At 40.4% G+C, this 27,523-nt stretch overlaps 1 protein-coding gene across 1 annotated transcript; it reads left to right on the top strand.

Moving 5' to 3' along the window:
- Positions 1–12,256: 12,256 nt before the first annotated feature.
- On the top strand, positions 12,257–25,007 carry PDPN (podoplanin). The gene is made up of 5 exons (XM_036396329.1): positions 12,257–12,470; positions 23,185–23,270; positions 23,704–23,797; positions 24,034–24,069; positions 24,892–25,007. Exons 1-5 carry the CDS (start codon positions 12,401–12,403, stop codon positions 25,005–25,007), a joined length of 402 nt encoding a protein of 133 aa, XP_036252222.1. The 5' UTR covers positions 12,257–12,400.
- Positions 25,008–27,523: the final 2,516 nt, after the last annotated feature.

Raw genomic sequence — 27,523 nt, 5'->3', positions numbered from 1 at the left:
TCCATGAAGGGAAATTTCCCATGCTATTCCATGGGATGGTCAGAGGAACAGAACTAACAAGAAGTGTTTAATGTCCAGTTTTTGAGTGAAATGAATCATTCACTTGTGATGCTAAAAAAAATTTAATCCAATAAAGGATTAAAGTTAACGCAAATATTTAAGAAAACCTCAATGATTTTAGCTTGTTTTAGACTTGTCACTTTTCAGAAAATCCAGTTTACTGCAATATTGTCCACAATAAGGTGTCACCAGGTGTCACTCAGAGCAGACACCCTATTGTTCCTTTCCAGAGCCCTTGTGCTGCTGTGACCCAGCATCACTCCCTGCTGGGACAGGGGCCAAAGCAGGGGCACCACGGAGCCAAGAATTCCTGGGGAGCTCTTGGGAAGATTTGTGTGCACACAAATCTTCTATATTCTTCTATTTCTTCTATTTCTTCTATTTCTTCTATATTCTTCTGTATTCTTCTATATTATTCTATATCCTTCTATATTCTTCTATTTCTTCTATATTCTTCTATATTCTTCTATATTCTTCTATATTCTTCTATTTTTTCTATATTTTTCTATATTCTTCTATATTCTTCTGTATTCTTTGATATTCTTCTATATTCTTCTATATTCTTCTATATCCTTCTATATTCTTCTGTATTCTTCTATATCCTTCTATATCTTCTATATTCTTCTATATTCTTCTATTTTATATCCTTCTATATTCTTCTATTTCTTCTATATTCTTCTATATTCTTCTATATTCTTCTGTATTCTTCTATATTCAAATCTTCCATATTCTGTTCTATACAGTAATGAAGTACAAGTCAAACTCCATGGATGCACATTCTGAGGTAAAAAATCCATCTCAAAACCAGAGTTTTACCTTAGCTAACACTTAGAGTGTAATACCTTGGGGCCTCACTTTCCCTTTATTTTTAAACAGGAGAAGGGGTAAAACTGCTCTCAGACTTATGGGCTATAATGCAAGATATTTAGATTTAAGTCACCCATTTTAGGAACAATCTTGTTTGCTATGAAATATATTGAATTATCTGTAGTGCTTGCAGGCAGTTAAAACTGTTAATATTCTTTGTACTTGGTGTACAGCTGCCTACGCCTACCAATCCATGAATCATGGTCCTCTAATTCAGTTTCCTGCAGTGAAAGCAAGATATTATTAACATTCAAATAAAGAAAAACCCTCTTAATTCACTGCTTGTATTTAATGAACTGATTTATAGAATCATTGGCAATGGAGGGAGAATCTGCAATATTTATTTCCACTCCTATCTGCTTGGGAAAGTCACCAGAGTGCTCAGCACCTCCGTTTCCTCCCCATTTCATATGGAAAATAACTCAGAGCAGCAACAGGATGGAGCTTTAAAGTTAAATGATATTCCCTGCAAAAGCTTTCAGCATTTCCATGTTAAAAGGCCCTGGTTTTTAAATATTTATTTTTAACAAAACAATAGTGCCTTGATCTGAAGATGATGTGTAGATGGCTTGGGGCTATTAAAGTGCTGAGCAGACCTCCAAGAGTGCAGCTATCTCCTTCTCCTTTGTGTCCCTGGATTAGTTTATGCAAGACAGGTCTTGCAAATACAGAGCAAAGCATAAAACATTCATCCCCTAATTTAAGGCATGAATTAACTTACCACTTAGATAGGAAAATCCTGCATTTAAACTGCTTTCTCTTGTCTCCCTGGCCTGACAAGCTGCTGTCACACCAAGTGATGCCAGGCAGCGGTTTGAGTGATGCAGAGATAAGGTTTATCTCTGTAAACTGATTTTAATCCTTTTCCTCGAGGTCCACCTTCTCCTCACAGACTGGCACTACCCACTCTCAAGTCATCATTTCATTTTATCCAGACATAAATAATTTATAGTGTAGTCCAGAAAAAAAATCAAACTCTGAATCTGATTGTTGTTTTAACATAATGAAGATTCATTAAATTTTTTGGTGTCCTCTGTTGTCTTTTTCCCCCTTGCCATGACACTTATTCACTTCATTTTTCAGAAAAACAGTGCAATATTATAAACATTTGGCAGGAATGTTTGTAAAGCCATGCTCTTGGTCTAGTATTTCTCCTAGACAAAGCATTTGCAGTGGCAGCTGAGACCCTTTGTTGAACTCCCTGGTTTAGAATTTCATTTTAGGAGCTTGCAGTGCATGATTCAGCGACACGTCAGTGCAAGGATATGTGAATGAATCCAGATTTTGCAAAGCAGCTGAAACACCCATGATCTCTGCCCTGATTTCAATGCTTGGATTCATTCTCAGTTGAGGTGTGCTTTGCAAAGCAATAAAAAGGATAAAACTTAATAATCCTTAATAAATAATCCTTAATTAAATAATTTATAGTCCTTAATTAAATAATCCTAATTAAATAATCCTTAATAAAACTCTCAGGATTGCTGCTCCCTGTTGGTGTGGCTGCCAGTCAGAAGGTGAGCGGGGGTCACCATGAGTGCCACTGGAGACAACCCCTGCTTTCTGTGCTGAGATCACTGTGAAAAATGTGTATTTTATGATTGGCTTTTCCCAAATATTAAAATGAATGTTATATGTCTTATGTCAGAAAGTTATGCTGTATTAATTTTCTTAAGTAGTGTGTTAAATATAGTTTAGGTTATAACATAATAGAAATTATGCTATGTAGGATACTTTTTTAAAGAAAGGACTCCCACGGAGACAGCAGCCACAGGACACCTGAATCTTTCAGAGAAAGAGAATTTATTGCTCCCTTATCAGAAGAAAGGAACTTCTGCCTGCCTTGCTCAGCCATGAAAACGCCTTCAGGATTCAGAGGAAGAAGCTGACACTGCCCAGACAGAATCCTGTGTTTGGATGGAATTTATGCATCATGGATGAGGTGTATGAATATGCAACAGGCTGTTGCTTTTAAGGGTTAATCCTCTGTTAACGTGGGTCCTTTTTCAGGCTTATTTTGCCCAGAAAGAGGTACCCAGACTGTCCATAACTCTTTTGTTTCTATTGTCTCGTATTGTCCTAAATTCTAATTATCCAAATTTTTATTACTCTAATTATATTGCTATTTTTATAACCTTTTTATTACTATTAAACTTTTTAAATTTTAAAACCAAGTGATTGGCGTTTTTCACATCACTCTGCCTTGTTTCTCTCACCAAACCACACATTTCCATCCCCATCTGGGCTCACAGCTGGGGAGGAAAACCATGCTGCTTCTGGAAGATATGGCAAAAATATTGCAAAAATGTGGCAAAAGTATTGCAGCTCAAACCCTGCTTGTCTGGAGTGTGTTTCTGTGCTCCAGCTCCTCACTGGCACTGGGGGAGCAGTGCAGGAATCCAGCCCTGCACTGAGGGAATCCCATCCCAGCCAGGACCTGTGAACATCTCGCTCCCTCTCGCGGCCTGGCTGCAGGTATTGTGGAAATGGGCTCTTTGTTGATTCCCTTGCATTGCTTGCAGATAAATCCCAGCTGGAAAATACCACTCTGCACTCTTCCCCACATTGCTGAGTCTTCATCCCCACATGGACCTGCTTTTCTGTCCCTCCCTTCCCTCCTCATTTGAAACACAACTCTTCATTCCAGCAGCCTTTGTTCATTTGTGCACTTCCTCCACAAAGCTGCTCATTCTTGGGAACATGCTTTGTTCACAGAGAGGCAAAGAAACCACATGAATTTATACGTGATTCCTCCCTAAAATCAGAGTTGAAATGGGTTTCTTTTCATGGAACTTCGGGGGGGGCAGTATTTGTCATTTATTCATCCATGTGCATTTCATTTCTTCATTCAAAGAGACAATTAGTCATTTAATGAGGAACTGGCTCTGCCCTTATGCAATGTGGGCCTTGGCCTCCCTGTAAACCCAGGCAAGTGCTGCTACACCTTGAAGGTGCCCAGACCCAGCATGGCTTCAAATAGTCCAGAGACAGCCCCAGGTTCTGCTGAAATTCCCAGCAGGTCTGATCTAAGTCACCTTGTCAGGATTTCAATGTCTCTTGCTAAATTTCCAGCACACTATCACCATGTGTATTTAAAAAAAATTAGGGCATGTAAATTCCTACTGACAGGCATTTTCTGTATCTGTATAAGCTCACTCTCAAAGCAGTGAAAGCCTCTGAAAGTATTAACAAACTCCCAGGACCATTCTGCAATAAATGAGACTGAGAACACAGTCTGTGTGTTTTCCCCTCCTGGCTCCATTGCTGTGTTGCTTTCTTTATATAATTGTTCTAGTTAAAAAACACTCCTGACCTAAGAAAACCTACGTCAACCTTATAATTTTTTGTTAAATACAATGTGGTCAGTGACAGGTTTAAAAGTAGCAAAGAGTGGGCATTCCATATTTAACTCTGAGTCACTCCATTGTCTGTCACGTAGAGACAGCTGCTGGCAGGCTTGGAGAAGACTTTGTCTGGATAAAGTGCTCACTGACAGAAATCCCAGCTCCAGGGTGTCCTGAGGAGCATCTCCACTCCCTACAATCTGCTCTTAACCTGTTGAACTCCATGAAAATTCTCTTTCCAGGACTGTGTCCCCTGAGAATGTCTCTGTCTCTGGAGAAAGCCTCATTGAGGAAGCAGCTCAAAGCTCTGCTCCAGGGTCCTACAAACAACCAGCACTCCTATCCTTGTGAGAAAGGCACTGCAGACCATCTACCAAATGTCTCCTACTCCCTTCACACCTGTGTTTTGCTTCAGGTGGGCAATGGTGTTATCTTACATAACAAATATAATTCAGGATTTTGTGTTAAATGGCCTGAATTAATCTTTTTCTAATGGAAAACCTTCAAATATGAACATAATCTATTTTCAACATTGGAACTTCAACATCAAATGACAGACTTTGAAATATCATAGAGAAATCTTGCCATTTTACATGGACCAACTTGCCCTACACAAAACTGCTGTGCAGCCCTCTGTGCCCTGTCCCTCTCCCAGCACATCTTGATCAGCTCTTTCCAGGACTGACTAAAATGCCACCATGGAGAACAGCAATTTGTACAAGGAGCACCTGCCCATAAATCTCAAATGAAACTATTTAAAGTGTAGAGACTTGCTTCTTTCTCTTTAAATGTATTTACTTTGAGAGTCAATTCAATACATCTAGATTTCCTGGCTGGGGGGGCACCTGGCTGCCCCAGAATTTCTCTCTCCATCACCTCCTGTACAGCCTGGAGGCACTGACTCAGTGTGTGCCCATTTCTCAGATCCTAAAATATTTTTGGTTTCCTCAATGCCCCATAGATTGGGGGGCTGATTTGTGAACACTGGTATATACTGATTTTGGTGAAACTGATTTATATCAGCTGAAAATGCAGCCCTATCTCTGAAACTGAGTGACAAATGTCATTGTTGTAGCTTAAGGACTCCAAGCTCAATGATTGTGGCAATTTTCTCATTCACAGTCTCTCTTCTCCTCGTCTGACAGCTTGGGCTGCTCCCAGCTCTGTGCATTTATTAAACTGTCAGAGCACAGATGGTCAAGGAACAGGGTTTGATTTACAGCTGCTTCTCTTAAAAAAGCTGCATAATGTGGATATTTGAGTTTGTCAATACTGAGACCAATCTCTTCCTATAGGACACATTCTACTTTTTATTCTTTTATTAACAAGTCTGACTTCACATCCCCTGTCAGTCAGGAAAGGCTGCCTGAAACACAGGCAGGGGGAAAGCAGCACCTTCCATTCTCCCATTCCCTGACACCTACCAATGAAAAACTTCAGGATTTTAGCAACTAGAGGCTGCCAGGTGTTCCCATCTCTTGCATCCCAGAAATCAGAAACTAACCCCAAAGTGACCCAAACCCAAAAGATACAACCACAGGACACACCTTTAAGGACTGTGACAAGATATGATGGATTTGAACTCCAAGAGTTTGGGACTAAAGGAAGGTAAAAGTCATTCCTGAAGGCAAGGATCTGTAATTCTGCAAAAGCTATCTGCAATCCCACCCAGCATCATCTGCTGGAAGGTCACCTCACAGGAAAGCAAAGTTACCTCACAGAAAGCAGACAACAAAAACTGGAGCTATCACCTCCTCTCTCAAGTAATTGAGCTTTTCTTCAGACTGAATTGGGTGTTTCTGTATTTCAGTACCTGCCAAAAGGGGTGGGTTTGGCTGCAAAGGGAAAACAGGAAATGGCTTGAAAATTAATAAAGCTTGCAGAAAACAGTTTTTATGCTTCTGACCAAATATTGCAGGGCCCACAGCTGCCCCCAGGGTACAGAAACAGGAAATTTGGCAACAGAAAGAGACAGTATTTTTTTGAGTTACAGAGCAGATTTGTAAAGGATGTCATCACATGGAATGCTTAATTTACACTTTTTGAGTGCTTTTACTGAAAGAATAGGAAGGGAAAATACATGTTTACTGTCTATGGTGGTGTTGCAAGCTAGGATTTCACTTGTCCAGTGATGATGGATCAGATGTGTCACAGCACAGCTGGTCTGTAGATGGACAGATAAATCTGGCCATAACAAAAAATCCAATTCAGTTAGTCTGGTTTGTTAGAGAAAAGAAGCAACAAGTCCCTGAGTGAGCAATGATAGGAAAGGATTGAACTCAAACAGGGCACCCCAGCCACCCCCATTCAATCCTAAATCAGACAAATCACTGGCCAAGGAGCTGAGTGGTGCAGAGACCCCAACAAATCAGTTGTCCAAGGGCAGGAATTTTGAACCCCCTATAAAAGGGGTGCTGGACAATAAACTGAGCTGTTTGTCCATGATCCTCAGTGAGTCCTGTCGTGTGTCTGTGTCCAGCCTATGACTGTAACATAACAGAGATGGTTCCATGGAAAGAGAACTTTTAGCAGCACATGGAGATGCACGTTCATGAAAAGTTCTGTAAGATGTCAGGCAGAAACCAGGACATTAAAATGTGTCCCCATGCTAGAAGCCCTGCCCACCTGTGAGACTTTGTGGGACTGTGGAGGGGAACAGCCTTGCAGGGAACCCCCGAGGAGGGGAGAGAATGATGCCTCTGACTCCAGCTTATCAGAGGGCTAATAAATTACTTTATTTTACCATATTGTTCTGTATTATATTACACTATATTACATTACATCTAAACTGAATCTGCCAAGCACTCAACTGCACACAACTGCACAGAATCTTGTGACTGCCCCAACAGTCCCAACACACACACACACCCTGATAGGCCAAGGAAACACCATCACTGTGGGTAAACAATCCCCATATTGCATTCTGCTTTAGCACAAACACAGGCACAGCAAATGAGAGAAGAATTGTTTTTCCTTTCTCTGAGGCTCGGAGAATGTGAAGCCCAGAAATAATCTTGGGAAGAATTGTTCCTTGATTTTCTCTGTGAAGAGAAATGTGGTGACAGAGGAGTAGCTGGGATATTCCTCTGTGGAGAGACATTTGTGTGCCCTTCCTAGTGTGTGTCAGAGAGAATTCACCCTTGGGTGTAACTTTGGTCTACATTGGACATTAAACTGGGTGTGGATGATCACGTTCCCATCTTATGGGTTATTCACATGAAGTCAAACCTTTTTGTGATGGGGGGAATCTCTGATTGAGTTCAGCCCCTGGGTTCCTACAGCAACACTGGCTGAACCAGGGGAAAACCTCCTCCCCCAACAGCTCTGCCTGTGAGGCAGAAGGTGCTGCAGGTTACAGTCACCACTCCTCCACTCCCCCAGCCCTGGCTCATTCCTTGCTCTCACTGAACCAGAGACAGGCTGAGCCTCCCACAGGACTCTGCAAAGCCCTGGTACAATGAGATGTAAAGAATGGATTATGAAATGAAAACACAAGGGCTGAGGGTACTTGAGACCCTCTCCACCTCCTCCCCTAAACCACAGGGATTGAAAACACAGACCTGCCTGGCACAAAAAAAAAAGTGATCCATGCACTCATATCCTGGCAATTTGTGGGATTTGTCATCACACACCCAGACCAAATTACAACATCCCTGTGTGGATCTAACCTGCATTTCATGGCAGCATTGAGCACTGTGCAGATCCACTGCAGGCAGCACAAACACACACTGGGGTTTGTGCTAACTCCTGCTCTGACACAGGCACAGACACAGGGGATGCTTTAAATGTAGATGAATTGTTAAATCAGAACCTGTATATGGAAACCCAGGGCTCTGGGAATATTTCTGTGTCTGCTCTGGGGTGCCCTGACCCCCAGGGCAGCACTGACTCTGACCCTCATTCATGGAGAAAGTTTCCTAAACTCCAGAATAGACTGGAATCCACTAGGGTGTGAAATAGATTCTAGAGAGCATGTGTAGGTGTGTCACTTGGTGAGAAATTGAGGTTTTAGGGTTTTTAGTACGTTGTCGATGGCAGCAAGATGGAGGACACAGGGTGTTGTCCTGGGTTTCTTCTTCATGCTTCTTCTTCCTCCTTCCTCACGGGTTTGGGTGGCATTTTGTAATTGGGCAGAAAAGTCTGCACTGCGGCTCTGTGGGATCAGTTATTGGGTTATAAAAGGGGAAATAATCCAGGTGTCAGCTCTTAACTGGACAGTTTAGTCTGAAAAGCCCTTGTACCAAGAGATTGTGGCCATTTTGTGCCTTCTCATGAAAAGCTGCAGAACTCACAGCAGTGAGACTGTTTTACTGATAAGAAATGATAAACGCCTGAGTGTGAACATGAACTCCTGTCTCAGTGCCTTCAATGCAGACCCAGAGGAACCCACAGCTGGGACCCCCACACCTGTACATAACTCCTTTATTGCCACAGAACCTATTGGCTTAACAGAATTCAAACCAGTGATCCACAGTTCCATTAAAGCCCCTTAATCTGGTGCAGTCCAGAGGAAAACTGCTCCCCCATCTCCCTGGATCCACCCCTCTCCCAAGGGCACATGGGCTCTCTGAAATGATTTTGTTGATGTTTTCAGTCAGAGGGCTCAGCAGTGTCTCCCAGCCTTAATCTCCTGGCACAGCAACACGCTGTCCCCATGGAGGCAAGTTCTGTCCTCCAGGAACAATTCCATCCCCAGCTGACCATTACTGAGGCATTTCTAGCTTTTGCTCTAATTTCTTTTGCATCTGTGGGCACATTTCTTGCCCTTTGTTGCACTATGATACCATGATAGGAGGTGATTTCATTAAATAGTTCAATGAAGTTATCTAATGAGTTTTTCTTTCAGGAACAGGCTGGAGCAGGAGAAATAGGCTTGTATAGAAGAAACTATTCCTTATTAGGAAGAAAATAAAAGTATTAAAAGTGTTGGAGTAGCCACAGGAGCTTGGATATCTCCAGTTCCTGAAAGCTCAAGTGCCTCAACTCTATACCCAGAATACAGCACAGTTTAAAGTGAGACTTTATATAATTCAGGAAAAAGTTTCTCCTTTAGAAAGACTTATTCCTAAACACGATACAAAATTGTTTATATGAATAATCATAAAAGTAAAAGGTTTTCTGAATAATTTTGAAAATTGAACGGAATTCTAAAAATCCCCTCTTTTCACTCTTACTGAGAATATGTTAACATTTAAAAGTCAGTGTTCTGGTTTGTCTTTCCTAGTGTACTGCATTAATTTTTTGTTCTGAAGATACGTACAGAATTCCAAACATTCCATTCCGATAAGGTAAAAAAAATAAATTGTTTCAGTCTTTCAAAATAAGTTCCATTAAAACTGATATACTCCCCTAGCAAGCTTTGGTTGCTTATAAGGAACTTTTCCACAAAAAGCAAACATTCTTTTAAATAAACTTGAAGCAGAGTTATCAAGAAATAATTAATTCCAGATTTTAAGATACTGAAAGTTTGTGGCAATACATGGCAATATTTATTTTGCTATTTTCCTGAAGACAATCAGCCAACACTGCCTGTTGCTTCTTTGCATTGGCACCAACTGTTCTCATCCTACACTCCTTTTCATCACAAATAACACAATTATAGCACCATGATTGATAGCTAACAAATTCCTTTGGCACCTATCACTTCCAGAAGGAAAGAAAATCCATATGGAAGGTGTTGCATTCCCCATGTGCAGCTCTTTTTACATCACTGCTTATCTTTAGGCTTGTTTTGGGCCTTTAGAGCACCAAGTGTTGTGAGGTCTTTATTGACAGCTCTGGCTCACATTTCCTGAGCAAAACAATCCAGCCATGGCTTAGAGTTTTCTTTTTTCTGTTTGGTTGGTTGAGAGGGGCTTGTGTGTGTGTGTGTAATGTATTTGCAGGGAGCCCCATGGCAGGAAGGAATAATGAATCTGACTCCATGTTCTCAGAAGGCTAATTTATTATTTTATAATACTGTATTATATTAAAGAATACTATAATTTACTAAAGAATACAGAAAGGATACTTACAGAAGGCTAAAAAGATAATAATGAAAACTCATGACTCTCTCAGAGCCCTGACACAGCTTGGCCCCATTTGGCCAAAGAGTGAAAACAACTCACAGCAGAATCCAATGGAACAATCACCTGTGGGTGAACAATCTCCAAACACATTCCACATGTGAGCACAACACAGGAGAAGCAAATGGGATAAGAATTGTTTTCCTTTTTATCTGAGGCTTCTCAGCTTCCCAGGAGAAAAATCCTGGGTGAAGGGATTTTTCCAGAGAATGTGAATGCCACACGTGTTTGTTTAGAAAAAGACAAAATCTCTGCCACAAGTCTGCCCACTGCAGAGGTTGTCCTACAGCTGTGGGCAGAAATGAAGCAAATCTCTGCTGCTGCTGTGCTGGAGCCTGGTCCTGGCTCTGCAGGAGCTGGGGGAGAAGGTCCCACATTTCCTCCCCCAGCTCTGTCACTGGGACACTTAATTCACACATGAGCCCTGGTTAAAACTCACTGCACTCTTAAATAGATGTAGCTCAGTGGGTTATCCCTCGCCCAAGATGAGGCAAGAGTCAGTAAAGGACTGTCAGAAGTCATTGCTCCCCAGGTCCTGTTCAGCCCCAGTCTGTGTCTCAGCCATTCTCAGCGAGCAGAGGTGTCTCTCACACATGATGGGGGTGTCCAGCCTCCCACTCCTGCCCTGCACAGCTGGTGCCCAGAAACACAGACAAGGAAAAAGAAAAGTGCCAATTCCCTGACTTGTGGGCCTCAGGCTGGGCCCTCCCAGGGGCGACAATCCTGGAGTGGTTTTGTGCCAGGAAAGAGAGACCCACTGCATCTTTTTGTTTTCAGCTTCTTGTTTATTGTTACCTTATCTAGAATTTTGCACAATGTCCACACCAGGCTCAGCGTGCTGGAAAAGCACCACAAAAATGGCCACAATCTCTTGGTACAAGGGCTTTTCAGACTAAACTGTCCAGTTAAGAGCTGACACCTGGATTATTTTCCCTTTTAACCCAATAACTGATCCCACAGAGCTGCAGTGCAGACTTTTCTGCCCAATTACAAAATGCCACCCAAACCCATGGAGAAGGAGGAAGAAGAAGCATGAAGAAGAAACCCAGGACAACACCCTGTGCCCTCCATCTTGCTGCCATCCACAACACCCTAAAAATCCCAAAACCTCAATTTCTCACCAAGTGACACACCTACACAATTGTCTGTAATCTATTTCACACCTTAGTGGATTCCAGTCTATTCTGGAGTTTAGGAAACTTTGTCCATGAATGAGGGTCAGAGTCAGTGCTCCCTGGGGGTCAGGGCAGCCCAGAGCAGACACAGAATATTCCCAGTGCTCTGGGTTTGCACAGGGCTGCACTCCTAATATTGCACATGAAAAGGAGAAATCCTCTCTCTGAAGGGTGGTGTTGGCTCTCTCTGCAAGCCTGTGGGCAGAGAGAAGTGGTCGAGCACAGCCTGGATGTCACTTGAGGACACAAGCTGAGAGACAAAGACACACAGGAAAATTCAGACAGTATTTACTGCAGAATTAAATAGCCTGTCCTAAAAACTATTTCAGTATCCCTAAATGCACATTCAGTACCACACTTGCTTAGATAAACATGGGGGCTCACTTTGAAATGAAAAAAACATCGATTCACTGCTGGAAATAACAGGAGAAGTGTCCTTAGTGTTGTTTCCTAAGGATTTTTTAAAGACAGTTTGCAGAAGGGAGGGAATGAACACCTAGCTTTGCCCAAATTCCTTTTCCCCCTTTGCTAAATAAAAGTCTCCTGAAAACCACACCAGGTCCTGTAACTTTAAATCTGAGCTGAGATCATAACTTTGGTCCTGACCAAACAGCGTGGGGAGGGCGGGCCTGGCTGCTCATTGAGGACCACCTTAGGCTGCTCCCATCCCTTGGCTAAAGAAAACAATTCTGACTCCACTCAGTTTCCTTTAACTGCTCAGTTATCATCTGAGAAAACCTCCCCTCTTCACGTTACAGCAGCTAAAGGAATATTTGGAATACCAAAGTATTTTTTCGCAGTGATTTCTTTTTATCATCGTAATTCTCCAATAATCCAAATTTGGATCTGCCTGGTCTCTGGATTGGAAAGCGACTCTCTGAGCAGATCAAGTATGTTTCTAAAAGTTCCATTCTTCATCTTCCTCCTCGGGAGCCTGCCTTTTGCAGCACTTGCTCAAGAAGGTAAGGGGAAAGTTTGGTTACAGTTATTCCCAGTAATTTCCTGTAATTTAACAGTTTCTGTGCTCTCTCCTGGGTTACATAGTTACTCTGTCAAACTTTCTTTGTCGTTTTTAAGCTGCAACAGGGCACCTTCTACAGCTGTGATCTGGATAGAAGCAGTAAAAGTTTTCAATGGGCTGAATTTGACTCCATTAGGAAAGAATTTTCTGTGTGTGCAGGGGAGGGAGAGAGGGGCAGGGGCAGGCAGGGGAGGCATTCCCTGCTCAGCCTTGGAAATGGCTCCAGTCTCACTGCAACACTCACAGCAGGCTCTGCAAGATATGGTTGGGTTAAACTAAATTAGGGGTATAACTCTGTGAAAGTGACTGGTGAATCTGTTCATTCAGGAGTTTAACTTCTGTCCTTAGAGACATTTCAGACTCTTAGAATTTGAGGCTTATGCAGGGCTTTGCTGAGTCTAGCTTAGCCATAATATATATATATATATATATTATATTTTATATATAATATATGTATTTTATATATATATATTATATATATGGCTCAATATATATGGCTCAATGTATATACAATGAGGGAAAATAAACCAGGGGGAATTATTGCCAAAGACAGATTTGAAAAGCGTTATGTACCAAAAAGATTAATTTCGGAAGATTAATTTTGAATTTTATAAGGAAGATTAATTTCGGAAGATTAATTTTGAATTTTATAAGAAAGATACAATATACACTTTTAGGTAAAATAGACATTTAAGCCTTTCTACAGCTAAAGGATAGGAGTCTGATTTGTTAACAGTAAATCAGAATTACCCTGATCAGTACCCTAAAGGATAGGAGTCTGATTTGTTACCAGTAAATGAGAATTACCCTGATCAGAACTTGATTCCAGGAATGTCATTTTGCAACTCAGTTTTTCTGAGTATCATCTGACTCATGTGAACGAACTGGCCAAGAGGCAGCATGGTTTGCAGCTGCCATGGCCATGGAGCACGTTCCAAGCAGCAGTTTCATACCAGTGCTCTGAGTGCAGCAACCTGAAACTCAGCCCACTGCTCTACAAAGCATAGATCTCCTCATCAGGCTTAGATCTGGACACCCAAACTGCAAAAATGACCTGATTTTGGCCAGATAACAGTCAGTGTCATCCTGCTGGAAAGAATGGAGATATATTGACGTACATTGAGTGTGGATGCTGACTTGAAACTTCTAATGGCGTTCTGTGTGTCAGAATGTGAGGCTGAAATTTGGAGTTGTGCTTCAAAATTTCACAGAAAAACTAAAATCCACAGATATTAGGCAAGTCACAAAAGCTGTTTTCTAGGCTCACACAGTCACCTTGTTGTTAAAAAGCCTCTATATTAAGTGTGCCAAAATTTAAAGCCAACCACTACTTTATAGAATTACCTTAAGCAATCTAAGATACCAGAAGTACAGCTTAAAAGGTCTTTCATCTTCAAGCATATTTTCTCTCATCTCTGAGAGGAGTTCAGCAATGCTCAGGCTGAAACTCTACTAGTCATTAAAAATATAAGAATATTTCCTGCTTTAAGAAAAGAATATAAGAATATTACCTCTGCTTTATTACCTGTACAGTTTGCATTGAACTCCAGAGCTGGATCAATAATGTGATTTACAGTGTGTGAGGGTTTCTGTGTCTGTTTAGGGTTGGTGACTTTTTCTTCACATGGAGCCAGTCATTTAGGCCAACTTCCAAAGGATACAGCAGGAAAACAGACTCCAGATAAAATAAGTCTTGAGTATTTAGTGTCTATCACTGCTTTTTACTGATAATCATCAGCAATTACAAGTTAGAAGAGACATGAAATGGCAATGCCACCTTCAGCAGTCTCTGCTGGCTGACAGGGACATGGAGAAGGATTGGCTTGTGCAGTGCTTGGTAGAGTGGCTTTATCCAGATCCATGAACCTCTGGGGAACACAGCGTGGCCTGAGGGTTTTAGAGGAAAAAGGTCTCCATCTGACACCTCTGAACCTAAAAAAGGCCATAAATAAACCTGCAGCTGCCCTTTTCTTATGGCTGGGCACTCCAGGTTATGGACTCGAGAAAAGCAGCTTTGTTTCCAGTAGGAAGCATATTTCCAATTTCCAAATTATTATTATTATTATTATTAATTATCATGCTCATATTAGCAGATACATTTTGGCCCTGCTGATCTCGTTCAGCATGTCAAAACTCAGGCAAATCTTCACACACAGAATCAGGCAGACCAAAGGAGCTGAGATGGAAGTTGGCTTTGGATTCCAAATCTTTCCATGGTGCTGTATCATAGCAGGGAGGGAGATTACTCTGTTGGCTGTCACATAACATGAACAAAATTTAACATGATTGTTTTACAAGATACCACATGTCACCTGGGCTGTATCAACTGTCCATGTGCCTGATCTTACCTAGAGGCAAATATTAGATTTTATTTCCTTATGCAAGGCAGGTTTATACAAGGTCATGTTACGTTTAGTTTGGACTGAAAGTAAGAACATGGGCAGGATAATTCAGATTAAAAGTGTTTATATCATAAGAAAGGAAATTGAAGCTTAGAGTCAGCTGTGAAAGACTGAAAAGTTTTTTGTTTTTCAAAATCATAACTAAGAGAATTGACAAAACCACAAGAAAAGATTGTTTCAAAGCAGTACAGATTTACCCAAACCCTGTCACTATTGCAGTGGCAAAACTAAACAATAAAATCAGGCAACTCTAAAGCCTTTTGAAAATCAAACTCTGTAACTGCTGGTGCTAAACAAAATGTAAAAGCAAATGGAACAGTCACATTTGACTCAAAAGGGACTCAGTTTCCTACTAAATAAATGCTGCACAACTTTTCATCCTGCATGAACAATGACTCTTACAAATGTCCTGTATGTGCCTCTTCACCATCTGAATCTAACTCTACATGCCCAATACCCAAAATTACTACCACAGAAAGGAGAAAATCATCTTGCTGAATCTCTGCTGAGTAGGTCTGCAAGTCTGAATTTTGCAGTATCTTTGTGGAAGACAGCAGAGAACAAATCAAATTGAATTTCTCCCCAGCTGGGCAAGGAAAACATTACCTGATTTAAAAATTCAAAATCACCAGGGAGGTTTGCACATCTGTATTCTGACAGTTAGTTTTTGAATCTGTAACTTCACAAACAAAGAAAAGAGTCATATTTAAGAGCTTACAAGTGGACCTTTCATTAACTCAAACTGGAAACAGAGAGGCCAGATCCTCAGCTCCTGCAGTTCAGCAGTTTTACAGAATCTGTGCATTTACCTCAGATCAAGGACTTGTAAATCATCTAGGAAAAAAAAAAAAAGAAAAAAACAGCAAAAAAACCAAAGCAGCAAAGAACCTGGGGAGCATTTAGGTAGATGATGAGGCAGTGCAGGAAGGTTTTCAGGCTGTGAGGCTCCAACAGGACCATGTGGTGTTTCTCCATGTGTCACTTGAGGTGAGCCACACAAGGACCACAGAAATGCCCACTGTGGCTGGTGGCCCAGCTCAGGCACAGGGGCTGGCTCAGTGGCACGTTTATTTTGTTGGTTTGTTTGCTTTTTGTCTGGATGTGGTCAGGGATTACAGGATGAACCCAAATGCTGCCAGGTCCTGCCTCCCAGAGCCTCTCAAAGAGCCCCTCTGATCTGTGTGTGCACAGACCATCCCCTCCATGGGGACTGATCCCACAGCAAAGCTCAGAGCTCTGCAGTGCACAATTTGTTACACAGAGGTTCAGAAAAGGTGTGGGATTGGGAGTACAGGTATGCTGGGATGTGCTGAAGAGAAACAAATGAGGGGAAAATAAGAGACAAACGCACTATTGATTTCCAACTCTCCATCTCAGAAGCTTGGCCAAAACCTCTCCAAGGACATAGAAGCTGATGCTGAGCACATTCTCATGTTGCTTTATGACTTCCTCATGCTTTTTCCATCCTTGTACTCATTGATTACAAACACTTCAACATCCAGCATCAGAAGAGTCCTTAGTGGGGCACAATTCAGCTGTAACACCAGCAGCATTTTCAGGCAGAGTGTGTTAGGAGAGATTGAGACACTGCTAAATCTGTAATGGGGACACACTTAACTGCAAACCCACTTTAAAATGTTTTTATGACTATGAAACCCATCCAAACATTAGTCTATTGTTAGTGGAGTATAAAAGTCAGACTAAACACATTTGAAGGGGACTTGCCTGCTGCATGGAAGTATAAAGTAGGTAGTCAAAAATCACTGTGTGGACAGAATTAACACCTAAAAGTTTCCAGTTCAGGGTCTGGCATGAGTATTTCAAACAAATGAGTTGAGGAACCTGCAAAACATTCTGCTTACAGAGACAAAGGGTTGGTAATCTACACAGCTGCAGCCTCAGAGTGCATGGAAGGAAGTCATTTAGGGGAAAGATTCGTTTATTACTGTAGTAGAGGTCATTTCTTAATTCCTTTCATTTGCATTTACATATCCCAGTACTTGTAAGCAGATGTCTGCTTTGTGCTGCATATCTGCCCAGTTTGCTGATCCCTTACACCAAGTTTTGTATTTTTTCTATGTCTTGGCTGCAACTCTTCTTCCTCACCAGCCATGCAGCAAAAGACTGAAAGTTCTGCCACTTTAAAGTGATTCTGCCACTTTACAGCAAGATACAAGAGGCATTTACACCTTGATCACAAATCCAACCTTGTCCCATCCCTCACTGATCAGAGGAAACAATTACATTGTTATAAAACTGCAGACAGGGAAACAGGGTCACAGGGCAGCAAATCTCAATTAAAAAGTAATTTTATCCCATATTTATGGGATAACAAGTCTGAGGCTAGTGTACTTAGTAGAGAAGAAAGCAGATGTTGACACAGCAACATTATTAAAAGCATAAATTTGGAATATTCATCTCTAGCTCTGCAAGGAATATTTTAAAGGAATATTTTAAAGGAATGTCCTGTAATGGAGTTTGTAATTTCCTTCCTAATGCCCACAGCTCTGTGGCTGGTTTCACTGTACAGAAGACAAAGCTTAGGAAGTTTGCAGCTTTTCCTCTCCTGGCTTTGTTTTGTGACTGGTTGAGGGTCATTGTACACACCAAGCATTTGAAGAGCAGTTGCTTCTCTGCATCTGCCCAGTTAAAGCACATTTTGGTTTGCTGTTCTGGCAGTGGAACATTGTAACATTCAGACATGTGAATTACTTGAGGAGCAGCTGAGTGGTTCTTTGCCACTTTGGCGCTGTTGATTTAAATTCTGGCTTTAAACCAGGCTTTTAAACCAGGACAGTTCCTTTGGCTGAGCCAGCCCCAGCAATAAAAACCCATCTGCAGCAGGGTGTGGTGACCAAAGGAAATGTTTCTGACAGTTCAGCAAAGCATTGTCATCACATGCTACATGGAATACCTGACCAAAGTCAGTCATACTCTAAATAAGGCTGAGCTAAATCCTCCCTTGTGCTTCATGATCATTTTCCCAACTGGCAGATACTTTCCAGAGCTTCTGGTGTTCTCTCATCCAGCTTCCTTTGTTCTGTATAGCAGAGCTGTCAGTCTTTGTCTAAGGAAACTGCAGAAAGCACTTCAGGATTTACACAGCACATACTTTCTCCTGAATAACAGTCTCGACATTTAAATACACGCCAGGGGATTTTAAGGACATGACAGATTACTCCAGCTTCCAGAAAGAATTAACAGAGAAAGAAAATGCCAATGTTGTGGCCCCAAACAGGCCAAGGACACAGAGCTCTCTGGATACTGCAGATTTGATTTTGCAGGAGCCCCAGGCACAAATGAGAATTTCAGTTCTCATTAACAAACTTCTCTACTTTACTGAAGTTTGAAAATTGTAGCTGTCCAAAGGTTCAAGTTGTAAAATTCAAATCTCAGAATCCACTCTATAATATTCTTCAAACCCTTGCATTTTCAAAGTGCAAAAAATTTTGTGGCTTGGATTTGGCAGTGTTGAATGATTTCACAACAAAAGAGACACATGCACACTTTAACAAAACTAATCCAAAAGTATAAAAATAATGGAAAATTATTCTCAGACAAAATTAATCTAATGCTTAGGTTTTGGACATGACTCTGGAATACACTTAAATTGAGGATGAAGCCAAATCACAGACAAAACTGCTTTTGAAAATTACAGAGCTGCTGTATTTGAAAGGCAGATCCCTTGGAAATCAAACATTTTTGTTAAACCTCCACCACCATGAATAGAAATTTTCAATGAACTACAACAGAACCAATTCCAATTATGAGATACTGACTAAGTCTCACTTTGCTCACAATCAAATTAAGGTTTCTGAGTGAAGAATATTTCTGCAGAAAGGGAATTCCCTTATCAGGAAGACTAGTTTGCTCCCAATCAAATTAACTAAGACTCAGTTTGCTCCCAATCAAATTAAGGTCTCTAAGTGAAGAATACTTCTGCAGGAAGGGAATTCCTGTATCAGGACATAAATGCTGAATAAAATGCAGTCAAAACAGGAAGGCCAACACACTCATCCATACTCAGTCTTTCAAACAACACCCCCTGGTCTGTACCAATTCCAGGAGCAGATACTGAAAACCATCAGTCAGCTCCAGATGTTTGCTCTGTTCCATCTCCAACAGAAAAGTGATTCCTCCCAAGTGACCCATCCTGCTAAACTCTCTGCTAGTTAATATTTTTAGCTGTTATAAATAACTGAAGCTGGGGTTTTTTTGGGTTTTGGGGGTTTTTTTTGTTTTTTTTGTTTTTTTTTTAATGTAGAAGCAGAGGGCAATGAGCAAAGGATTATTGCAGTTCTTGCTGGAGGGAATCCTTTAAGGTTTGCCATTTTTATCTCCTGGTCTCTTATCAGAAATGGAAACATTCTATTTTGAGGGCTTACTATTTCAAGGACTAAGCTAAAATACAGGCTTACAACTGCCTTTACCCACTAGGGTTTGGGTTTATTTAGGTTTATGCAAGGAGAGAAGCAAGATCCTACAACATATTTCATCTTCAGAAGTATCTTTGTTGGTTTTGGAGATACCTGAAAGAAATGCTAATGAACAACAGTTTTACAAGTCCCTCTCCTTTCCAACACAACCACTGTGCTTTGAGAGCAGCTCTAAGAGGTTTCTCTAGTAAATTGTCACTCTGGGCATGCAGTAGTGAGCTCAGCTTCCCCTAAGTGGGTCATGGGATGCTTGAGCATGGGAGGTTTTTCAAAGTAGTATTAAACTTTTAAAGACATCAAATTCTGTCCTGGTGTGAGAAGCTGCAGCCTGAGAGCAGCTGGGACTTTGAACTGAAAGGCTCTCAGCTGGAACTTTGGCAGAAAGGGATGCAATGATTAATTCACATCTGCAGCAACATCTAGCTGCAAACAGAGGGGGCTCCTTGGAGACAGCCCAGCACTGGGAGGCAATGTTTTTATTTACAACCTCCTCTAAGATAATATCAAGAACACATGCAGAAGCACCACTCAACCCTGACTCTTGCTACATTTGGCCCACATCAGATGAAATCCAGAAAGGACAGAAGCACACACCCCTTCAGTCCCATTTCCATCCCCTTTGGTGGCAGTGGTGCTGAGCCTTGTACTGGGTACAGTGAAAGAAGCTTTAAGTCCAATTCCATTTCAATCATTTCAATATTTAACTTCATTATGACTTTCTCTGACAAAGAGCTGTCTGGTAGCCAGTGTTCCTTCCTACAAATAAAAATTGCCTCCCAGTCTTTCTCTGGGTGATACTTTGGTAGTGTCTAACCACCAGCCAGCCACCTCCACTGTCAGTCTAAAATGAACCTGGAAATAGAGTCCAGGGATTATTCTGCATCAGATACAGAATTTCAGCTTGAACAGGGCTGGGACAAGACCTTCAGAGTGGCAGAAACCAGATCAGATCAGTCTGAGCCTTGGGCAGTTCATAGGGAAGCCATATTCCAGTTTCCCTTTGCAATTAAGGAAAGGCAGCACTACCAAGGATGACCCAAATCTCAGGTGAGCTGAGTTATCTTCTAGAGGTATTTATTTGTCCCTACAGACTATAAAAGAAGATAAGGGCAAGTAGACACTTTATTTAGGTGCCTTTATTAAGAACCTAAAATTAGGCAGATTAATCTGGGCCACCTCCTTTTGTCAATCAGAGGGCAAAGGCACTGAAATAGGTTTTCTTGCCACTCATGGCCAAGAATCTGCAAAAAGCATCAAACAAAGAAAAATTATTTTATATTTCTTTGTGACATTCACTGATTTTCTACACCTTTGCTGTGTGACATGCTTTCCTTTCCTGCCTTCCCTATCAGGCAATTTTCAGGGCTGAAAGCTGCTGCCATGGCAGGAGTATAAGCAGCTTCTCCCAATAAGCTGCTTGTTGTTGACATACAACATTTATTGCACCTTCTACTGGGGGATTTTCCTCTAGTAATTGGTTTTCTCCATCTTTGCGTATTTTCAACTAGTGAATAAAGGATATTTCTTCAGTTCTGACTGGGATTACAAGGTAAACTGATCCGTACACATTTGTGCTGCTGAGTTCTATTGCTGTTTCTTTGTTCACACTTAACATTTACATAGCTGTGATTGTATTTTAAAGATATTGTTTAATAAGCAAAAAATAAGAATTATAAAATAGTGCTATACCTTAAATTGCACTGATATTTAAAGAGTGTCTAAATATACAACAAAAAGTCAGGTCCCTTTATGCAACTTCAACAATACCTGGGGTATTTCAATCAGAAATGACCAAACTATTATTTTTAACATCTAATTTGGAATCTGATTTACCCTGTTCTAGTCTCTCCATGGATTATAAGGTGATTTCTGGGAGACTGGCTTAATTAGCCACTATATTTGGCCTCATGTTGGCATTACATGAATGTAGTTTCTTCATCTACTACTGCCTAAAGTACTCCCTGCACTCCTTTTGGCTCCTAAATAGGAACTGTATCTGTATTCAGGCTTATTAGGATACAGAAATATAAAATTCTATTTACTTCAGTAAACATGGAATTAGAAATCTAAGTTTAGTTCAGTGTTTGCTCTCTCAGAAATGGGACAAAGCTCTCAGTCTTATATTGGTTGAGATGGATAAAAATTTTCTAGTTTGGTTCAGAAAACAGTTTTGGAAGCCAAGGAAAAATATTTGCAAGTTTCCAGTAGAATTCAAATGAGAGTTTCAAGCAAAACCAGGGGTTATTTTTCTCAATGGCAAATCATTCATCTTCTGCTTGAAAAATTTTCTCTAAGCTGCCAGTACATTTTTTTTCCTGATTTTAAAATTAAATATTGGCTTTTTAATTTGAAATAACATATTTATATGAAAAGGGGCAGGTAAAAATGAACAAAATTTAAACAGAACTCACAATTAAAGAAAAACAATTTCTGAGTGATGTTTACACAGCTGATCCAAAGGGATTCTACCCTTTTTATTAATTTCTGGCTGCTACCAAGCAAAATGCCCATCCTTTCTATTTCAGTCACAGAACAAAAGCCAGTTTACTTGCCTCCATATCATTTATAAAACAAGTAGAGTGCATTTAGGAGTAGCAAAGTTTTCCATAAAAAGTATTTGGACTCAATCTAGCAATTCAGAAATTGTCCAACTTGACATGCAGAGGAGATGAGAATGTTTTTAGATCACTAAATAAAAAGTGACATTAGTAGAAAGTGTTACAATTTAAAAAAACAAAGAGGTTGTGAATATTTCTCATACCTAATTTTCATTTTTTAAAAGAACTATCAAGAGCTGTCCTTCTTCTGATCTGGTTGCTTCGATAAGTAGAAGTTGCAAAATTTGAGTCTAGGAAAGAAGTTTTCAGTGCTTTTTTTCCCCCAAATACTTGCTCAGGACATCTACTATTAGCTCTTTGCTTACATTTCAGCCCTGCTATCTGAAATTCAGCAGGAATTACAAACTCCCAGGAGCTCTCACAGCACATTAACATCACACTCTGCCTGTCACAGGTTTATGAATCAGCACAAAATGGAATTAAATGAGAGTTAGGTTTTCAGCACATTCTTGGTACTGCCAGTTATCTCCACTCTGCCCTACCTCTCCTTATTCCAGCTCATTTCCCTGCTGATGAATTCTGGCTGTATTTATAAATTACCAGCACTGTGTGGGCCAAAATCTAAATATCCATTTTATCAATGAGCACAGATGAACTAGGGGTCTGGAATAAAATCAAACAAACAGCCCTTACATTGTTATCTAAAAATTCAAATTATGCCAAATAAGATTTGCAGCTTTAGGAAAGCCTCAAGGCTGATTTGTGTAGGAATATTTCCAAATTATAGCTGCACCCATAAGCATTGATGGCAGGTCTAAAAAGAAAGATTGCAGCTGTGGCTGAGCTGAAAGATGGGAGAAATCTTTTACTATTTTAGAAAATGGAAGATGCTTGAAGGAATCTATCCCAATAGAGAAGGTAATGCTTAGCTTGAAATCTGGAATCATAACCACATCCACTTTGGAGAAACTTTTCTTAATAAAAAAGGAAATAGTTTCTTGGACAAAATGGTAGTAACCAGTATGTTTCAAGGTTGCACCAGAGTTAAGTGATGGCTTCAGCTTTTTATTCTACTGCTTTGGGCAAGAGTATAACAGAATTCAAGCTTATTCCAAATAATTTCCCATTCCCATGTGGGCAAGGGCAGGGAGACAGAACACCACACAGAGGTCATGTTTGATAGAGTTTATGTCTCAGAGAAGCCAGAGCATGTGACTAACCAAGGAAAACCCTGAGTAATTTTCTCAAATTTTATGCAGCAAGCTCAGTTCTAGAAGGAGAAGAAAGTGCAACAAGCGATTTCAGAGACAGAAATGACACAGAATTTGAAGAAGTACCAACAATTGTGAGTATATAACGCTAAATAAAAGATCCTTTATGCTGCCTTTTTATTCCCTGCCACTTCCCACCTCTTCCAATTCAGTATCTCTCAAACAGTTTCAGTCAAACTAAACTCAAAAACTACTTTACAAAAAACCCACTGTAAAAAGGCAGGTCTGCAAAATTCTGCAGCCTTCTACACCTTTTGCAGTCCTACCAAGAGATCTGATGTAGAAATCCTCTAGCAGGGAAGACAAATCAGCTTATCCTGGTTTGTTTGGTCACTGTATGCATGTCAAACATGAGAGGTGACAGCTAAAAAATGCATCCACACCTGACAGACCAAGAAATTTAAATGTTACTTTAAACATATAGACTGAATGTACTGAGGGGGTTTTTCCCCTCTTTCCCCCTTGTCATTGCCCACAAGACTCCACAATGTAATAAATGTTTTGCAGTTTGGAGACCTGAAGACCACAGAAAGTAGCTTCATCCAGGATGGAGAAAGTGAAAATGCTACTGCTTATGAAGTTAACACTGAACGTGTTGATGGTAAAAATCCCTTTCGTTTCTATTTTTACACATCAAAGTTATAGTGCCATCTACTAAACAATATCTGGAAATCTGAAATACTCTCTCAAACTTCATTTGCTCACTTTCTATCAAAAGAACAAGCTCAAACCATTGTGACAAAGTCAATAGAAGTTTTCCTTGGATATAACCTTTCAAGTTGGAAGGCACCACTGTACAAAGCAGAGGGAGTAATTATTGCCTTTCTGTCCTTACAGGTGAACGGAGTGGGGAAACAGAGAAAACTGATGAAGGTATAAGAAAGAATCTTTGCTTATAAAGACAAGGGAGAAATGTAACTGCCAGGCAGCTCCCCTTCCAGCAGCCCTTCCTGTGCCCATGCCATTAAATAAAAGTCCAGGGGAGGCAGAGCTGCTCCCTGAGCTGCTTTCCCTGGTTCCCCTGCTCACTGTCTCCATATCCACATCCCTATGGAGCCCTTCAGCCCAAAGTCATGGCTCCAGGCTGTGGCATCCTCATTCTCTAAAAAAATCCCTTCACCCAGGATTTTTCTCCTGGGAAGCTGAGAAGCCTCAGAGAAAAGAAATCAGAATAATTATCTGATTTGCTTCTCCTGTGTTTTGCTGCTTTGGAATGTGTTTGGAGATTGTTTACCCACAGGTGATTGTTCCACTGGATTCTGCTGGGAGTTGTTTTCACTCTTTGGCCAGTTGGGGCCAAGCTGTGTCAGGACTCTGGAGAGAGTCACAGGTTTTCACTATTATCTTTTTAGCATTCTGTAAATGTCCTTTCTGCATTCTTTAGTATGGTTTAGTATAGCATTCTTTAATATAATATAGTATCATAAAATAATAAATTAGCCTTCTGAGAACATGGAGACAGAGTCATCATTCCTTCCTTCATCTGGGAGGAACACAAATACAATACCAGGCTGCTGAACATCCAAACCTACTTTAGAATTCACAAGAAATTTCCCCAAGGAGTGGGATGCAGCAGACAGCACCAGGTCTATCAGTAGCCTCTTATCAATGGTCTCCATGAGATACATACTAACATTCCCATTTTCCAATGGTCTCCATGACATACATAATAACATTCCCAATTTCTTCTTTCAGGTGGTTTGGGAACAATTGCACTGCTTGGAATAATTATTGGCATCATTGTTGCAGTTGGAATCCTTGCAGGAATAATAATTGCAGTTGTGAGGAAGATGTCAGGCAGGTACTCGTAAGTAAATTGCTCATCAGGCTTTTTTCTTCAAGCATCTTCCTCTGAGCAGGGTCACAGGAATAGCTGGGGAAATTTCTAAGGTTTCTATTTTGACAAAAACGATCTATTTTCCTGTTTACAGTTCCTTAGACAGACTCAGCAGGAGCTGAGGTATGGTATCTGCATGCTCTCATGAGCTTCAGAAGGACTTCCCAGACAGTGTGCACATACTATTATAATATCAGGTGCTTGGGGCCAGGACTACTCTGGGGAACAGAGTCATTCACTGGGCAGTACAACAGGTTCCAGAAGTAGTGGATAACATGTGAACATTGGGTGTCACTGTCACATTTTCTGGAAAAATCCCTTCGCCCAGGATTTCTCTCAGGGAAGCTGAGAAGCCTCAGAGAAAAGGAAAGCAATATTATCTCATTTGCTTCTCCTGTGTTGTGCTGCTTTGGAATGTGTTTGGAGATTGTTTACCCACGGGTGATTGTTTCATTGGGTTCATGTGAATTGTTTTGACTCCATGACCAATCATGGTCAGGCTGTGTCAGGACTCTGGAAGGAGTCATGAATTTTCATTATTATCTTGTTAAGCCTTCTGTCTGTATCCTTTCTCTATTATTTAGTACAGTTTAGTTTAGTATTCTTTAATATAACATAGATCATAAAATAACAAATTAGCCTTCTAAGAATATGGAGTCAGATTCATCATTCCTTCCAACAAGGGGGGTCTCAGAAAATACTAAACATTGGGGAGTGATCTCTACCTTATTTTTTGGTGACACACAAATCTAAAGAGTTTTACAAACTCTGAAGGAGTAAGAAAACCCCAGAAAATTGAGCAGATACTGGGCACCAGGAGAAAGCCAAATAGGAACTAGGAAGAGAAATAAAGAGATGATAGGAAAGACAAAGAGAAGGAGAAAAAAACCATCATGTGACTTAAATTTGGGTAATGATGAACAATACAATGTCTGCTTTTTGTTTTCCAGACCCTAAACACAGTTGAAACAAGCAACTATGCCATTCCCTGCTGGAAAATACAAGTGCTTCTTATTGCATACAAACTAAAGACTATTCCTGTATTTGTGTGAGAAGATGATCCATGGAAAATATAGTCAAAGAATTTCAGATCTATGGGGATACCACACAATTCTAAGGACTACCCTCATACCCCCTGCCCTGCACAGAGCATGGGATATTTAATAGGATTTTTTACTAACCAGAATTTTACTAGAAGAAAAAGATATTACAGTAAAAAAACCCTGCAGCAAAGAGATGTACATCTGAAATGTGGTTTGCAGGTATTATATGCTTGGGTTTTAAATGCTACCAAAGATTATTTCACATTACATTATATGTATTCTTTTAAAACAACAACAACAAAAAAGTGGTTTTGCCTGGTTAAGTGCTCCTGGCATGTTTATCTACCACATGATGTATCAAAAAGGAGGAATTAGCTTCAGTGAGAACCAGTTATTTACAAATTAGGAAAAATACTGGATATTGGAAGCTAAAATCTTTCTATTGCTGACACAGATTTTCTGCTCTTGATATTTATGTTATTTTGTGGCAAAATATGGTAGGTCTGGCTGGAACTGATCTACCAACTGAAAGCTTGCTCGTCTGCCTATGGCATCAGGAATTTCCTGCCTTCTCTTGTTGCAGAGACATGCAGGAATTGAAATACACATCCTGAATTAAGGGGTGCTTGGAAAATACCCAGTTTTGATGGGTCACTTTAGAGCTGACGTGTAGAAGCTTTTGAATTAGTGTTCGCTGTGTTTTCTCATCATGCCTGTCCCATTTTCCAACTGTACAGCTGATTTGTTTGACAACATGTGCAACAGCAGGTCAGAATGTGTCACTGAGGTGCGATGCAGCTCTGGAGTCTGCAGCTTTTCTGGGGCATATTTAGAGCTCAGAGCAAAGGCTTTGCATGTCAAGTGACTGCAGTGCATCAGGTTTCCTAAATGCTATGACACTTCAGTGTTTGGTGTAAAAATCATGATAATCAATATCATCATCCATTGCTAAATTTGTCAGCTTGTCTGTGTTTGCTTTTCTGTTTCTTTCATGTGCCTTGAACTATCATATCAATACAAGCTTTGGAAATAAAAATCATAGTATAAACTGTATTATTTTAAAATAATTGTTCTTGTTTTCTTAAAAAAAACCCCAGTAAAATGTCTTACTGTTCCTTCAACTTTCCTGACTTATTTTGCTAATTGTCTTATCAATGCAATGTCTACAACCAACTCATTTGACATTGATAAATGAAATTATAATTGAAAAGTAAACATATGAGAGACAACTAATTCAGAAGTCTTTAGTTAGCTCTGGAGCTGATGTGATGAGACCCTCAGTCTGTGACCAAGGAGTAAACCTAATCTTTATCATTGTGTAAATTGATACGAAAGCAGGAAAATTACAATTTTTTTCTTCTTGCAGCAAAAGAGTATTAATTCTGTTAGCCTCAATTTAACATTTTCTTATCTGTACTGGGAAATACCCCATAAGGTGCTCTGATGC

This window comes from Molothrus ater, chromosome 23 (assembly GCF_012460135.2).
Source record: "Molothrus ater isolate BHLD 08-10-18 breed brown headed cowbird chromosome 23, BPBGC_Mater_1.1, whole genome shotgun sequence".
Classification (NCBI taxonomy): domain Eukaryota; kingdom Metazoa; phylum Chordata; class Aves; order Passeriformes; family Icteridae; genus Molothrus; species Molothrus ater.
This window is presented reverse-complemented; position numbering and strand designations above follow the sequence as displayed.